The 15,346-nt window shown below is 41.6% G+C and overlaps 1 protein-coding gene across 1 annotated transcript in view; it reads right to left on the bottom strand.

Moving 5' to 3' along the window:
• Positions 1–2,377: 2,377 nt before the first annotated feature.
• LOC145390673 (transmembrane protease serine 9-like) overlaps positions 2,378–15,346 on the bottom strand; it is a 47,450-nt gene continuing 34,481 nt past the window's right edge. Inside the window, exons 9-12 of the mRNA XM_080265465.1 lie at positions 10,913–11,102; positions 8,449–8,543; positions 4,900–5,042; positions 2,378–2,548 (exon numbers count right to left, since the gene is read on the bottom strand). Of these exons, the coding sequence (XP_080121591.1) occupies positions 2,378–2,548; positions 4,900–5,042; positions 8,449–8,543; positions 10,913–11,102 (599 nt within the window). The remainder of the gene's footprint in view (positions 2,549–4,899; positions 5,043–8,448; positions 8,544–10,912; positions 11,103–15,346) is intronic.

The raw sequence follows: 15,346 nt of genomic DNA, 5'->3' as shown, positions 1-15,346 counted from the left end.
TCCTTGGTTTCTCTCTCCTCCTCTCCCCCTCCACTTCACACTCCCTTCTCTCATTACTTTTCCACGCCATCTTTCCATTTCATCCTTGGTCTTCCCTCACCTTCTCCACCTTCATCTCACTCTCACATTCTACTCAGTGTCTCAGTCTCCATCTTCTCCACATGGCCAAACCACCGCAAAGTATTTACCTGTACACGTTCAATCACATCACCATGAACACCATAACGTTCCTCTATTTTTTTTATCACTACTACTTCTTCTACTACTGCTACTACTACTACTACCACTACTACTACTACTACTACCTCAGCTACTACCAGCTCCACTACCACTACTACTACTACCACCAAAACTACTGCTACCACTACCACCACTACGACTGCTACTACTGCTACTACTACTAGTATGACTACTACCTCTTCTACTATTACCACAACCACCACAACTACTGCATCTACTACTATTACCACCACCATTACAACTACCACCACCACCACCACTACTACTGCTACTACTACTACGACTACTACTACTCTTACTTCGAAAAACCTACAGTCATCTCAATAAAATAGTTAAGAGATGGCAAGAATAAAATGTTAATAAGCCAGCAGATTGAAGGGTTAACTCTTTCAAGACGATGGCGACTTAGGATTATTTTCCACGTCCTTCTAACAGACGATTTTACCTAGCTCTCGGAAGACCATTTTCGGGGATAAGGATAAGAGTGATACGAGGCCACTGATGATGGATAATTTATTGGTTACTCAGGCAAAGAAAATGAATTACGTGATGAGGTAGAGCCATGAGCAACAAAAGAGAAGGCTGGATATTCTCTGTCATTTGTGGAGGTAAGAGAGATAGGAAAGGCAGGACACAGTTTTGGCAGAGGATTATCAGTGAACTTTTGCTCATGGATGGACGGTAATCAGTGTAACAAGCAAAAATAAATATAGATAATATAAATAAATAAATGCAATAAAAAATGAAGGGATATACAGTAGATTTATACGACAAATTACACCAAATCAAGAACTATTGTAGTCTACTGACCATATTCAAGTTGGTTTATGGGCTTCCTTACACCTCCTTACCAAGTTAATTTACACATTGCACCATATAGTTCTCTACGACATCACCAATAATTTTTGAATAGCGATATAGTCTGGATCACTATCAAAGGAGATAAAAATACCTACCATAATATACTGGGAGAGAAGAGGTACTACAAAACCTACAAAGAATTAGAGAATACCCTTTTTATAATCTTTTTCTTTTTATTTATTTTTTGGCTATAGATAACGACAACGGTATCAGCCAGAACAGGGACCCAAGGCGAGGCTGCCATAGTCCAGGTAATTCTGGAGAACGAGGCCAACTTATGCTCCTGATAGCATTTCATGACCGCAAAAATCTCCAGTAACCTCTAGGATATTTGAGGCCTTGTGCAGTCAACTACAGGAGTCGATACGCCCTCCTACTTCTCATCCCTGAAGTCATTGATACTTAACTGAGACGTAGAGGACAAAGGGTACGTATCATCACCCACAGATGGATGATAATATGCGTCTCAGTCCCCTACGTCACACTCAAACATCTATGAGTTCAGGGGCGAAAAGGGGGCAGGAGGGACGAACTGATTTTTTGTATCTGATTGTACCTAGGGCATGACCATCGCTCCTGCTAGAACACTCTACTAATAAATATCTACAGTAGGCGTCATTTATTCATTTCTCACAGGCATAGAATAGGTAAGTGAAAGGTGAGATTTGTTGATTTAATAAGTAATAAAAATAACTTACTTGGCATATTTTGTTATCATATCTACCCTGCTATTAATTACAACGATCCATTCGAACCTTGAAAGCACGTATACTGCAGGGGTACATCGGAAGGGCGATACGCATTTTCAAAGTTCTCGGAGATGAGCACAAAGGTCAGTGGAATACAGTCGGTCTGTCCTGTCACACCCTGCTTACTCAGAAGTTTGTGGTGTCCCCCTAAAGTCTTTGAAATAATAGATAGTTGTAACAGTTCTGGCCTGCGAGTACTGGAAACATTCTAAATAAAATCACTTGCTTCCCACTTTAGTAACGTAATGTCCGCGTCCCCCCTAAGCAAAGAATATATTTCATGACTGTTTTTATTGCTTTTCTTCCAAATTTTACAATGTATTTTATTCAGTATTTATTCTAGATCACTGATGATGATGACATACTGAGATTTCGAAAAGTCTGTTGAAAATAAGGATGTTGTTTGTGTCGACGCTGATTCTACTTTTCCTCGTGAAGCTGAGCCCCCCCCAAGAACAAGTCTTTTGGTCGGTGGTAAAGACATATTCGCAAGGGAGGGGCCAACAAGCGTCCTGGTAGAGAAGTGGTTAACAAGCATTACTGCCGACGAACGATGTGATCCAGTCGGCGTATGCCGGCACCTTCGTGTAGACGCCTGGATCGTTAGGGGAAGCGCAGCCCACCCCAAAGCTTACGACGCCAATCTGTGCCCACCGACCGTCACACAGGCGCGTCACAAGAGGCCCGCCACTGTCGCCCTGTTGGTTGGCTGAGGTTAGGATGGGATGGGCTGAGTTGGGTTAAGTTTGGCTGGGATGGGTTAGGCTAGACTGGACTGTATTGGGCTGGGTAGGGTTTGGCTGAGCTGGGTTAGGTTAGGTTAGTTAGGTTGGGTTGGGATAGGTTAGGCTAGATTGGAGTGCACTGGGTTGGGTTGGGTTAGGTTGAGTTGCGTTTAGTGAGTTAAGCTGGAGTGTACTGGACTGAATTTGGTTGGGGTAGGATGGGTTAAGATATTTTTGGTTACAGAGTAGGTAAGGCTGGGTGTGGTTAGGTTAATTTTGGCTGGGTTAGGTTGGACTGGATTGGATATAGTTTGGTTGGTTAAAATAAATTCGGTTAGGGCAGGTTCGGTTGGGTTAGGCCTTGATCAGAGGCAAGAGAGAGAGAGAGAGAGAGAGAGAGAGAGAGAAACGTGAGTAAATTCTGCAGTTGTGCTTTTCTTTTCCATTTTTTGTACATCCAATCCTGTTTTAGTGCACTGTAGTAAAAGTTTTGTGTCTATGCTTGGTGTGGGTTACATCCAAAATAAAGGAAGTCAGTAAAGCATCGGCTATGAGGCACTCAACGAAGAAATTATTATTATTATTATTATTACCATTATTATTATTATTATTAATATATATTGGAAGCGAAGCATGAACCTTGCAAGAGGGGAACAAGTCAAGAGTGAGAGCAGTGGAAATGAGTTACTTGAGAGGAGCATTAGGAGTGACATGGAGGGACAGGTTGACGTTGTGGGGTGGATGTGGATGTGTATGTGGTTGAGAAGATTAGGAGAAATACACTGAGGTGGTTTGGACATGTGGAGAGAATGGAGAATGAAAGACTGACTAAGAAGGTGTTTGTAGGTGAGGTGGAGGGAGGGAGAGGGAGGGGAAGACCGAGGATGAGGTGGAGGGATGGAGTTGAGAGGTATATGAGGGAGGGGGGAGTGAGTTGGGGATGGGGAGTCAAATGGTGGGTGACAGAGCGACTTGGGGGCGTTTTGTCTGCGGCCACCCTTTGCGGCATTAGGGCGTCGGGCTATAGATAGATAGATAGATTATTATTATTATTATTATTTTTTTTTTACCTGGATGGGCCTGTGTCCTGGCCGAATACGTTTTTTGCAATAGGCTTTGTTTAATTTTCCCAGGATGGTCATTCTTACATTTTTTTCATATTTTTAAAAACTCAAATTTAACCTATCCTATTCTAATATAACCTAACAGATAAGCCTAACTGACCAACAAACTCATCTAACCTAAGGCTGAGAAAACATAGCTAACCTAACCTAACCTAGACTCTCCTGGATTAGAAAAAGTGCAAAAATGGTAGGCAGAACCGATACTAGCGAGCCCTTTATGGCCCACTTCACCTGGTATTTCTCTCCCCCTCTCCTTCCTCTCTCCTCCCCCATATCTCTTCTTCCGTCTGCCCTCTGTAGCTTTCTATCATCCCCTGCTTCTACCCACAGTCTTTAAGGCCTTCTTCCTACATCCACACGAACGAAAGGACAGAAAACTCTCATCCCGACTCAACCGGTCTATGGCCTTAAAATTTTGTCTTTGGAGAAAAAAAATACTAAAGTAAAACAGGCATGGAGTAGACCTATGAAGGTAAAACAGATATGAGTTAGGTACAGATATAACAGGTATGCAGGTAACACAGGTATTAGTCAGACAGGTATAACAGGTATGCAGGTAACACAGGCATGGATGTCTAGCATAAATGTTTGATGTGGTGAGACAGGTGTGTAAAGAAGACAGGTAGGCTGTAAAGAAATGTATGAAAGCCAGGGGATCGCTGTTTCAGGAGGTCAGGAGGCTTGCTCTTATCTCTTCCTAAGTTATTTATTTTGCATATTACACCGTGACAGTATTTTCTAGGTCAATAAACCGTTTTTAGTTTGCATAGATAACATACAGAGGGGTGGTGATAGTAGTAGTAGTGGTGGTGGTAGTAGTAGTAGTAGTAGTAGTAGTAGTAGTAGTAGTAGTAGTAGTTGTTGTAGTAAAAGTAGTAATAGTAGATGCAGTAGTGTTGTTTTTGTTGTAGTAGTAATAAGACCCCATGACTTATCTGAATGTTAAATCAGTGGACTGCAGCCCTTAGTTACCCTGTTCGTGCAGTCCGCCATCTTCCATTCAGGAGATAGGGAGGGAGTTGAGGGATGTTAGCATATGTTTTACCACTCGGTTATGTCAATGGCCCAAAGGATGGCGTACCTCTCCAGCAAGAAGGAAATAGTAACTTGCCATAATAAAAATAAACTAGCAAGGAAGATGGGTTAGGAGGCTCTTAGGCTGACGAAAACACATACACAGGACACGTAATATACCCCCACCTGACACGAATCCTTGAAGGGCGTGAGTGCGCAGATGACAGTGCTGGGGTCAGGGGGGAGAGCTACCTGCAGCGTCTGACACTGCTGGATGGTGATTACGTCTAGGGCCACCTCCTGAAGTATCGTCGGAGGCTCGGCGCTGGCTGAAGGAGGAAGAAAAAGGCAGTAGTGGTTAATGAGGAAAGAGAGGCAGGGAAAAAGAGAAGGTAAGGGTTATGGAGGAAAGAGAAGGAGGAAATAAACATAGAAGCAGGCAAAGTGCAGTAGAGTCATCGAGGGAACATGGAGGAAAGAGAGGCAGAGGTCGTGGAGGAAATAGAGGAAGGAAACAGGAGGAGGTAGAGGTCGTGGAGGATATACAGGGAGAAAAGAGAGGGAGGTAGAGGTCATGGAGGAAATAGAGGGAGAAAAGAGAGGGAAGTAGAGGTCATGGAGGAAATAGAGGGAGGAGAGAGAGGGAGGTGGAGGTCGTGGAGGAAGCAGGGGAGGAAAAAGGAGGAGAAAGAGGTCGTGGAGGGAGGTAGAGGTCGTGGACGAAAAAGGGAGGGAAGAGAGAGTGTGTCAGAGGCCAAAGAGTAAGCATAGAGTAGCATGGATTGGACTTCAGGGGAGTTAAAGACCAGTGAAGACAAAAGGAGAAGCAAAGGTCACTGAGGAAACAGAAGGATGAAAAGAAGGAAGGCAGAGGTCAGTGAGAAAACAGATGGAGGGAAGAGAAGGAGGTAAAAGTCCCGAAGTAATCATAAAATTAAGTTTGGATTATTATGGAAGAAAGAATGAATAGAAAACAGAAAATGGATAAGAAACAGGGCTAGGAAAATTAAAGAATAAACTTGTACAAAAAATATGGTTAGGATGATAGATATGATTGTGGAAATAAATTATGGTTCAAACAAATATGTTTACGATAATGGGGTGGAGTAAAGGTGCTATATGAACACAGAATGGGCAGTATTTGGCTTAGGAAGATGGGGAAGCAGACACTGAACAAAAAATCTGTTAAAATGGCGAAATTGTGGGATTAGCCTCGATCACAGAGGGGGAGAAAAGCCTGTAATATAACAGCAGTGCTAGTAGTTGCCATCCCAAGCTGGTCTAAATGTAAACACAGTGGACTACAGGATGAGGCTGTCTTCCTCCTGCAGCTCATCATCCTCCTTTCCGGGGACAGAGCGAGGGGGTGGAGGGACGTTTGCCACACCTGGAAGTGTAGCAGCTCGGTAATATCGGTGGCACTGCTGGAAGACATCCCGCCCGTCACCATTTTTGAGTCAGTCACGGATAGAAATGTGGGGACTACATGTGATTAGCCTGCATGCCACAGTCAAGAGAACATTCAGCAGCAAGACTGGAAAGGCAAATATTGTTACATCAGGAAATTGTTGCCAGCATTGTATTCGGGATCCGGGGGAATTAATGGTATTGTGATTCCCCTTGGAAGCTGACCATATTCCGGGTTTGCTTTCCTTTCTGGGAGCATGAAAATAAATGAATCAGACTGTATCAGATATTTAACTCCTCTTCATAGTTTTCACGTTCATAATCCTTTGTTCCTACTGCAGTTGCCGCTTTAATAACTAGTCGTCTAAGCCTCTGCTGGTTGGTTGTTTATGACAAAACTAAGAACATAGCTGAATAACCAACGTATTAATCGGTTGTTCTTCATTAATTCATTTCATGTATAAGAATAACTAGTGTGTATGTTTGTGTTTCCTTGTTCTTTTTTTTTTTTTTCTTTTTTCGATGTAGTGCTGCTGTCAGGTGTCTACCCTTTCCTCTCTTCCATCCTTCTTGCCTTCCATCCTCTTCTGTCTTTCCTTCATTCTTTCCTCGTCCTTCTGCCTACGGGTGACTTTACACTCCCTCTTCTGTCTTTCTTTCCTTCATTCTTTCCTCGTCCTTCTGCCTACGGGTGACTTTACACTCCCTCTTCTGTCTTTCTTTCCTTCATTCTTTCCTCGTCCTTCTGCCTACGGGTGACTTTACACTCCCTCTTCTGTCTTTCTTTCCTTCATTCTTTCCTCGTCCTTCTGCCTACGGGTGACTTTACACTCCCTCTTCTGTCTTTCTTTCCTTCATTATTTCCTCTTCCTTCTGCCTGTGGGTGACTCTACACTGAGTGACAAGCAAAATGGTTTCCTGTACACCAGGAAACCATTTACTACGCTGAGCGGTAACCATATAACCAAATTTTGGCGCCTGGTGGTTTAGTGGATAATTACGGCACTCCAATCGGATTGAGCCGGTGAAGGTTTATATCCATGGGGTGGTTGGGGTTTATTGTTCACGTAATGCCACTCAGGGATGAATGAGGCTGTCACTCTCATCTTAAATGTCCGGAACAACTTGCCTAGCCCCGGGCTCCTACGCTCCTCATGGGGCAACGTAAGATTGAATGATGGATGGATGGATGCTTTTATTTTGTGCGCGCGTGCGCGCTTCACAAACGAGAGAGAAGAATCTGTTATGACAATTATATAAACTCTCATCCAATCCATTTTTTCGCGTCAGAAGTGTGAGGGTCCGGAGACCTGGAACTAGGTTACTCAGTCATTTCGTTTAAGTTGAGGGTGACCGTTTGCATTTCGATGAGTGGCATTATATGAACCATAAATTCCCATCACACTTAGGATGAAAAATCTGATGAACCACATCCGTTTTCAGTATCTTAACTCAATGGACCATCAGGCATTCACATGGGTACATGAATGCCATCCATACTAGTAAATTATTTTCTTGGTTACAGGAAACTGACTTGTCATTGTATGTAGAGGCCCCTGAATGTGGAACTACACTCAGTGGATGGTGGATACTCTCAACCACCAACCCATGATACCACTAGTCACAAAGAATTAACGTATCCTTTCAAAGCTTAATTGTGGTGTCGTATTGCAGCTCATATCAAGATCATAGAATATTCTTTTATTACCTCCGCTTACGAAGTTGGAGGAAGTTATGTATTCGCCTATGTTTGTCCGTTTGTTCGTTTGTTTGTCATCACGATATCTCCAAAAGCTCTCAATGAATTTCAATGAAATTTTGTGGAAGGGTGGGCCATGGCCTAAGAAAGAAGTTATTAAATTTTTGGGTGGATACAGATTCGGATCCGGCAGTGGCGGAGGTATGCCCTCTCTGTGTGCTTTCTAGTTTCAAATGATATTGACTAACTGTTAGTGGCTGAATGTCATACAAAGGAGGAAAGATCCAAGTGTCCCGTGTGATATGTGAGAAAGTTCAAATTATTCTTTGTATATAACTGAGGATCCAGTTCTTGGTCTTCACAGAGCTACAATTACTGATGACCTTATGGGCGAAAATAGTCTCCTCATAATTCACCCATAAGGATATAATTAACTGTAGGTCCGTAGCGGCTTAGAATTGGACCCGAAATTAGCCACAGAATAGCCTCCTCAAGTTTCTCACAAATTCTGCGGAACACCCTGTATTAGACACACAGTAAGTACTCCCACTACTACTACTGCTTCTGCTACTACTATTACTACTACTACCACTACTACTGTTACTACTACTACTACTGCTACTACTTACACTGATATTCCGTGTCCCCCCATCCAGTGACCACAGCCTTCCCGCCGTAGGGTATGTCCTCCTCGAGAGCTAGGCAGATGGGCTGGACGGAGGCGCTGAAGGTGAGGTCAGACTGCAGTTCTATTAGGGCAATGTCGTTGGCCTGAAGGAGGAGAGACTAAAGATAAGAGAGAGAGAGAGAGAGAGAGAGAGAGAGGAAGTGAAGAAAATGAGGGAAAGACAGAAAAGAAGAGAGAGGAGACAAAGGAGATGAAGAGGAGAGAGGAAAAGAAAGGAGGTGAAGGAGATGAGGAAGAGACAGCATAGAAGAGGACAGTGGAGAGGCAATGTGTTAGAGGGACATATGGAAAAAAAATAAAAACACTTATCACACGCAACACTCCCACTGCTGGCAACATAATAACAAAACACCAACACTAACAAACACAATAACAAAACACCAACACTAACAAACACAATAACAAAACACCAACACTAACAAACACAATAACAAAACACCAACACTAACAAACACATAACAAAACACCAACACTAACAAACACAATAACAAAACACCAACACTAACAAACACAATAACAAAACACCAACACTAACAAACACAAACACATAACAAAACACCAACACTAACAAACACAATAACAAAACACCAACACTAGCAAACACAAACACTATCAAACACCGCCAAACACTGACAAACAAACAATAGCCAATAATCTCACTGTGGTGGCTGGATCGTAATTCGGATGGGGAATAAATCGCAAAACGGGCACATTCACGGTCATGGTAAGGTCGATGGAGCCAACTTCCACCTCGACGGATGTTGCGTTGAGCGTCCTGGAATAAGAGAGAGAGAGAGAGAGTGAGAGAAAGGGGGGTAAGTGATTTCTGGAGCTTTCCTAAACACCTTTTCTATGGCGATTTTTCTTCATTGCATCTCTACATTAATTCGTAACAGCTCCGCTTTAGCTATTTTTTCTGCACATACATCTCAGTGTCCTAATGTGATGAAAAAGATGTTGATATTACAACGACATGAATCACACAAGAGATATTTATGTCTGCAAAATAAATCGCTAAAGAGAAGACAAGAGGACGTCAATGCTACTATACACAAGCGCGCATGATCCTATAGCGCCAGCGAGAACGAAGAATTTTCACTTTTATTTATCTCTCTAATTGTTTATTTGTTATCATCATCATCATCATCATCATCATTATTATTATTATTATTATTATTATTATTATTATTATTGATCACCTAATACCATAAGAAGAGCTCTTTGTATCCGTCAGTATTATTATTATTAGATTAGGTAATGAATGATAATGATGATGATGATGATGATTATTATTATTACTGATCTCCATCTATTACCTGAGGTGAAGGTCTTTGCATTCGTCATTATTTGTATTATTATTATTCCGTCACTTTCTGCTTGCTATTTTCATCAAACTTATTGAAGATATACAACACAATGACCCTTTTACACTGACCCAGTTCAGTGACCTTGAGCTGCTTTTCAATGTCACAGGTTCAAAAATGTACAAAAACCATGAATGTTCAACCTCAGCTTATTCTAAAATATTATAGATACATGAACGTGGAAAGAAATCCGTGATAAGATTATATTACAATTATCTGTTTGGAAAAATTGTGAAGGTCATTCATGTGTGACATTACAATATTTGGAACACCCCATTTTTCAACAATTTTCTTCCTTACAAGAAAAACGTAAATATAAATGAGGCACTCCTCGGCCCTAAAAGTTTTGTCTGGTCGCAGACCAGGTCTGTATGCTTTTTAGTGGCAGTTTGACCAACGGTTATTGAGTTATTACAAGAAACGTAAGTTTAGCAATATTCTCATGGGTGGAGATTAGTAACTGTCTCTGACAGTTATAGTCATCCAGTTGTTGTTGTTGTTGTTGTTGTTATTATTATTATTATTATTATTATTATTATTATTATTATTATTATTATTGTTAACCAAGGAGACCCATTTCTACCTCACAGACTCCTCAAAAGACCAACAACTGACCTGGGAGTCAAAATATAGGTGTTTCAATTCTGTCAAGTGAAAACAGTTAAAAACGGGATCCAGCCTTAAGATAATATTTCATCCATCCATGCATCATCCAGTCCCATGTCGCCCCATGAGGAGCGTAGGAACCCGGGGCTAGGCAAGTTGGTCCTGACATTTAAGACGAGAGTGACCGGCCTCACTCATCCCTGAGTGACATTATGTGAGCAATAAACCCCAACCACCCCATGGATATAAACCTTCACCGGCTCAATCCGATTGGAGCGCCTTAATTACCCACTAAACCACCCGGCGCCAAAATTTGGTTATATGGTTACCACCCAGCGTAGGAAACCATGATGCTGATGATTATGATGATTAAGATGATAAAGATGAAAATGGTGATGATGATAATAACAAGAGTGATGCATAACTGAGTCTCACGGGCTTATGATGATGCAGTGGGCAGCGGTAAGGATCCAGCGGGGAGTGATAATCGACCCCCCGCAAGAGTACGCCTGCCCAGGTGTCATAGGCCTCACCCACACCTGGTACGGGTATTCGTTGGCGGTGGCATTGGTTCCGTTCACGATCCTGTAGCCTTCCACGGCGATCGGTGCATTGCCGCAGTTGGCTGGTGAGGAGGGCGATGGGACAGGGTGAGAAGACGAGAGGACGAAGGAGGAGGAGGAGGAGAAGAAAAGGAAGACAGAAAGAAATAAACCGACAAGCAAGAAATAATAATAATAATAATAATAATAATAATAATAATAATAATAATAATAATAATAATAATAATAATAATAATAATAATAATAATAATAATAATAATAATAATAATAATAATAATAATAATAATAATAATAATAATAATAATAATAAGTCATCCATCCATCATCCAATCCTATGTCGCCCCACAGAGGAGCGCAGGAGCCCGGGGCTGGGCAATTTGGTCTTGGCATTTAAGATGAGAGTGACCAGCCTCACTCATCCCTGAGTGGCATTACGTGAGCAATAAACCCAACCACCCCTTGGATATAAACCTTTACTGGCTCAATCCGATTGGAGCGCCGTAATTACTCACTAGACCACCAGGCACCAAAATCTGGTTATATGGTTACCACCCAACGTAGTAAATGGTGTCCTGGTGTACAGGAAACCATTTGGCTTGTCACTCAGTGTAGAGTCACCCACAGGCAGAAGGAAGAGGAAAGAATGAAGGAAAGAAAGACAGAAGAGGCAGTGTAAAGTCACCCGTAGGCAGAAGGACGAGGAAAGAATGAAGGAAAGAAAGACAGAAGAGGATGGAAGGAAAGAAGGATGGAGTAGAGGAAAGGGCAGACACTCGAGGGCAGCACTACATCGAGTGAGTGGATGGTGAGCGCCCCCGCCTACCACTGAATAATAATAATAATAATAATAATAATAATAATAATAATAATAATAATAATAATAATAATAATAATAATAATAATAATTATTATTATTATAACGTAAAAGATAATAATGGCAATCTATCTATCCATCTATTGCCAGACACTATAATCCCTTAAAGGGTGGTAATAATAATAATAATAATAATAATAATAATTATTATTATTATTATTATAATTATTATAACGTAAAAGATAATATTGGCAATAATAATAATAATAATAATGATAATAAAAATAATAATAATAATAATGATAATACACTAATAATAATAATAATAATAATAATAATAATAATAATAATAATAATAATAATAATAATAATAATAATAATAAGGCTAATTTAATAACAATAATAATAATAGATGGAGAAGAAGCCAACACTAAGAACCAAAAGAAGGAAATGTCTTCGAATACATGCCTATCGACTACAAGAGACTCATTAACCTCTTCAAGACGGTGATATATTTGGTCTGCATTTACTACACGTGATTATATTAAAAACTGCCAAGGTGTTCCTTACTGGATGTGTTATTGAGTCTATATTCAGGAGGATTCATAACTAGCACGCCATTAATAATTCGGCCTAGTCTGCTGGTGTGGGCACAGGGTGAGACAGTGGGAGTAGCAGATGAAGAAGTAAGTTGGACATCGGTAACGTTGACTAGACCGTCCCCGCAACACACGAGAAATAGCCCGGAGTGAAGAAAAAAAAGAAAGAAAAAAAAAAGAGCGCTATATATGGACCTTCCTATATACAGTAACCTTCCAATTCGAAAAGTCTCTAGAGCTGAAAAAAATCGTCAGGAAATGGCAAGAATATGCTAAAGAATAAGTCAACAGATTCACGGGGTTAAGAAGACGTTCAAGTCCTCCAAAGCCTCATGCTTGCCTCATATTACCACACAAAGTTTTACAGTTCATGGGCGGTAATCTTGTTTGTTCAGGAAGCTCGCTAATACCTCTTCCTACGTCATTTATTTTGCATCTTACACCTAGGCGTCCCCGTCTGTGTTACTTAAATCATTCTAATATCACCATACTCTGCATACATAACGAACAAAAAGATATTCCTTGGCCATATCCTAAAAAATAAAAAAATAAAAAAATAAGTAAGGAAAAGGTGTTAGGGAGCTTCCTTAATCGCCGGGAATACGAGACCATGTTCCTGTTTCACTTTTGGCTATGAACAGGCTGGGGTGGGTAGGACCATGTTAAACACATGGTGGAAGGCCTAGGATTCAAACTCAGGATTTCTCTGTTGTTGGCTATGAATGCATTTTAATTCACCACTGAGGTCAAAGCATATTGAATCCCTTCCATTAATCTCTTTACTTGATAGTCCTTTTGAGCTAAGTTCATATAAAAGAAAAAAAATAAAGTTCCATTGCCACCTAAAATTCTGATTTGCCAGCATCCCACGTTTTATAGTACTAATTCTGTGGAAACTGCTGAGATGTTTTGGAATGCAATCCCTGGCTTACATTTACTGAGTTAAAAGCTGGTTGTAGAGTCGAAATTGATTTGCTATATGAGGCGTGAGGGATATAGCGAGAATACAAACATACACAACAATACATTCAAGGCATGAGGTGGAAATAAGGAGAGAATACAAACAGACACAACAAGACATTTGAGGCATGAGATGGAAATACTTGGACCACCGTACTCTCGTCGGGTAAAGAAGCTCGCTAGCACCTCTCCATTCACGATTCCCCCCCTCCCCCAAACTACACGTTAATATCCGTTTTTTAGCTTCTTAAATCTCTCTACCCTCCGCCTGACGAAGTCAGGAAAGGGTGTTGTTATCAGTGGGATCAACTGGTGTCTGTCCGTAGAGTTAGGCGGCAGGGCGGCTGGCCGGGAGTTGAGATTTCGTTTCCTGGCCAGACCTCAGAAATTATTCATTATAGAATAATGAAATTTCACATAGTTATGTGCCATATAGTAAACTGGTGCCTTTTGTTAGGTAGAAATCTCTGTCTTTAGCATTTTCTTTTTTATAACGAAAAAATGAAAAAAATTCAAGAGATTTCAGTGCGACTTGCGCAAGGAATCTGAAGGGCTCAGGTTATGTGTCCTCTAGGCGTTCTTCTTGCGCCCACCTTTATAAGAAATGATTGGGGAGGGGGGGTGAGGGCCATCATGCGCTTGGTTAGGTGTGCAGGGAGGTGGGGGGTATGTGTTTGGTAAGACGGAGGGTTGCAATAGCGTAGTGTTGCCTATGTTTAACATCGACATAGATTGCGTGAATAACACACAGGGATAACGTAACGGAGCAGCAACAAAAATAAATCGCAAAGGAAAAGGTGTTAGTAAGTTTCCTAACTGCACCACAGTACCGCCCCTTGGGTCACAGGGAATCAATCTCTTCCTCTTACATGTCTTCCCTTACTATGCACCATCTTCGTGTTGTCGATGGATCGTAAGACAGCGGATGCATCTCGGTGTCGGTGCTTACCTCCAACCACCACCACGCCTGGGGTTATAAGAGCTCCTGCCTTGACCGCTTAAGCTTGAAGGACTGTAGCTCGTCTTGTAACTCCAGGAAAATCATCAGTGAAAATGAGCACCCAGATACTCCAAAAAATATGCCACATCGCCGAGGCATAGCCTCTCCGAGAATGTCTCATTTATTTCTCATTGGATTTAGGGCGCTGTTCAGGATAGCCCGCAAATTGCACACCGCTAGAAACACTTCCTACTTTCTTCTGTAGGCTATTGCGGAGGCTGCTCAGTTTGCTGATGTGGGGATGGATGTGGCAGTGGGAGTAAGAAATAAGTAAATGCTGCAAGTCAGACAGTGATAAAGCTGACTAAGCCATTCCCATAACGCACGAGAAAGCACCTGGTCGAGTGTAGGAGGGTTCTCAGTTTATCGATTTTATAGCTAGATCTAGAGATAATTATTTCCATTTAATTTCTTTTAAGGATCTTTACCAAATGTTTACAATGTCAGCTTTTTACTTAACGATATTCTTGACGTTTTTGTTTTTTACACTTTCTGAACGCCTTTTAAGAGCAAAAAGAACGTCCTTTGTGAACATAATCTTAGCATCTCAAAGTACACAGTAGAGATTAAGTTACACCAGGGATCAGGGAGGAAGCAGTCACACCTTCAGGACACCATTTCACATTGTCCTAATTTATGTGTGTGTGTGTGTGTGTGTGTGTGTGTGTGTGTGTGTGTGTGTGTGTGTGTGTGTGTGTGTGTGTGTGTGTGTGTGTGTGTGTGTGTGTGTGTGTGTGTGTGTGTGTGTGTGTGTGTGTGTGTGTGTGTGTGTGTGTGTGTGTGTGTGTGTGTGTGTGTGTGTGCATTGTGTGTGTTTGTGTGTGCATAACAGGTGGGGGATGTTGGGGAGGGGAGGGATGGAACAGCTGTTGACGAGAGTGGGGGAGGAAGGGCTGTTTGGAGTGTGTGTGTGGAGGGGGATGGAAGGGGGAG

This window comes from Coenobita brevimanus, chromosome 15 (assembly GCF_032717465.1).
Source record: "Coenobita brevimanus isolate Jiangsu-jjx chromosome 15, ASM3271746v2, whole genome shotgun sequence".
Classification (NCBI taxonomy): domain Eukaryota; kingdom Metazoa; phylum Arthropoda; class Malacostraca; order Decapoda; family Coenobitidae; genus Coenobita; species Coenobita brevimanus.
This window is presented reverse-complemented; position numbering and strand designations above follow the sequence as displayed.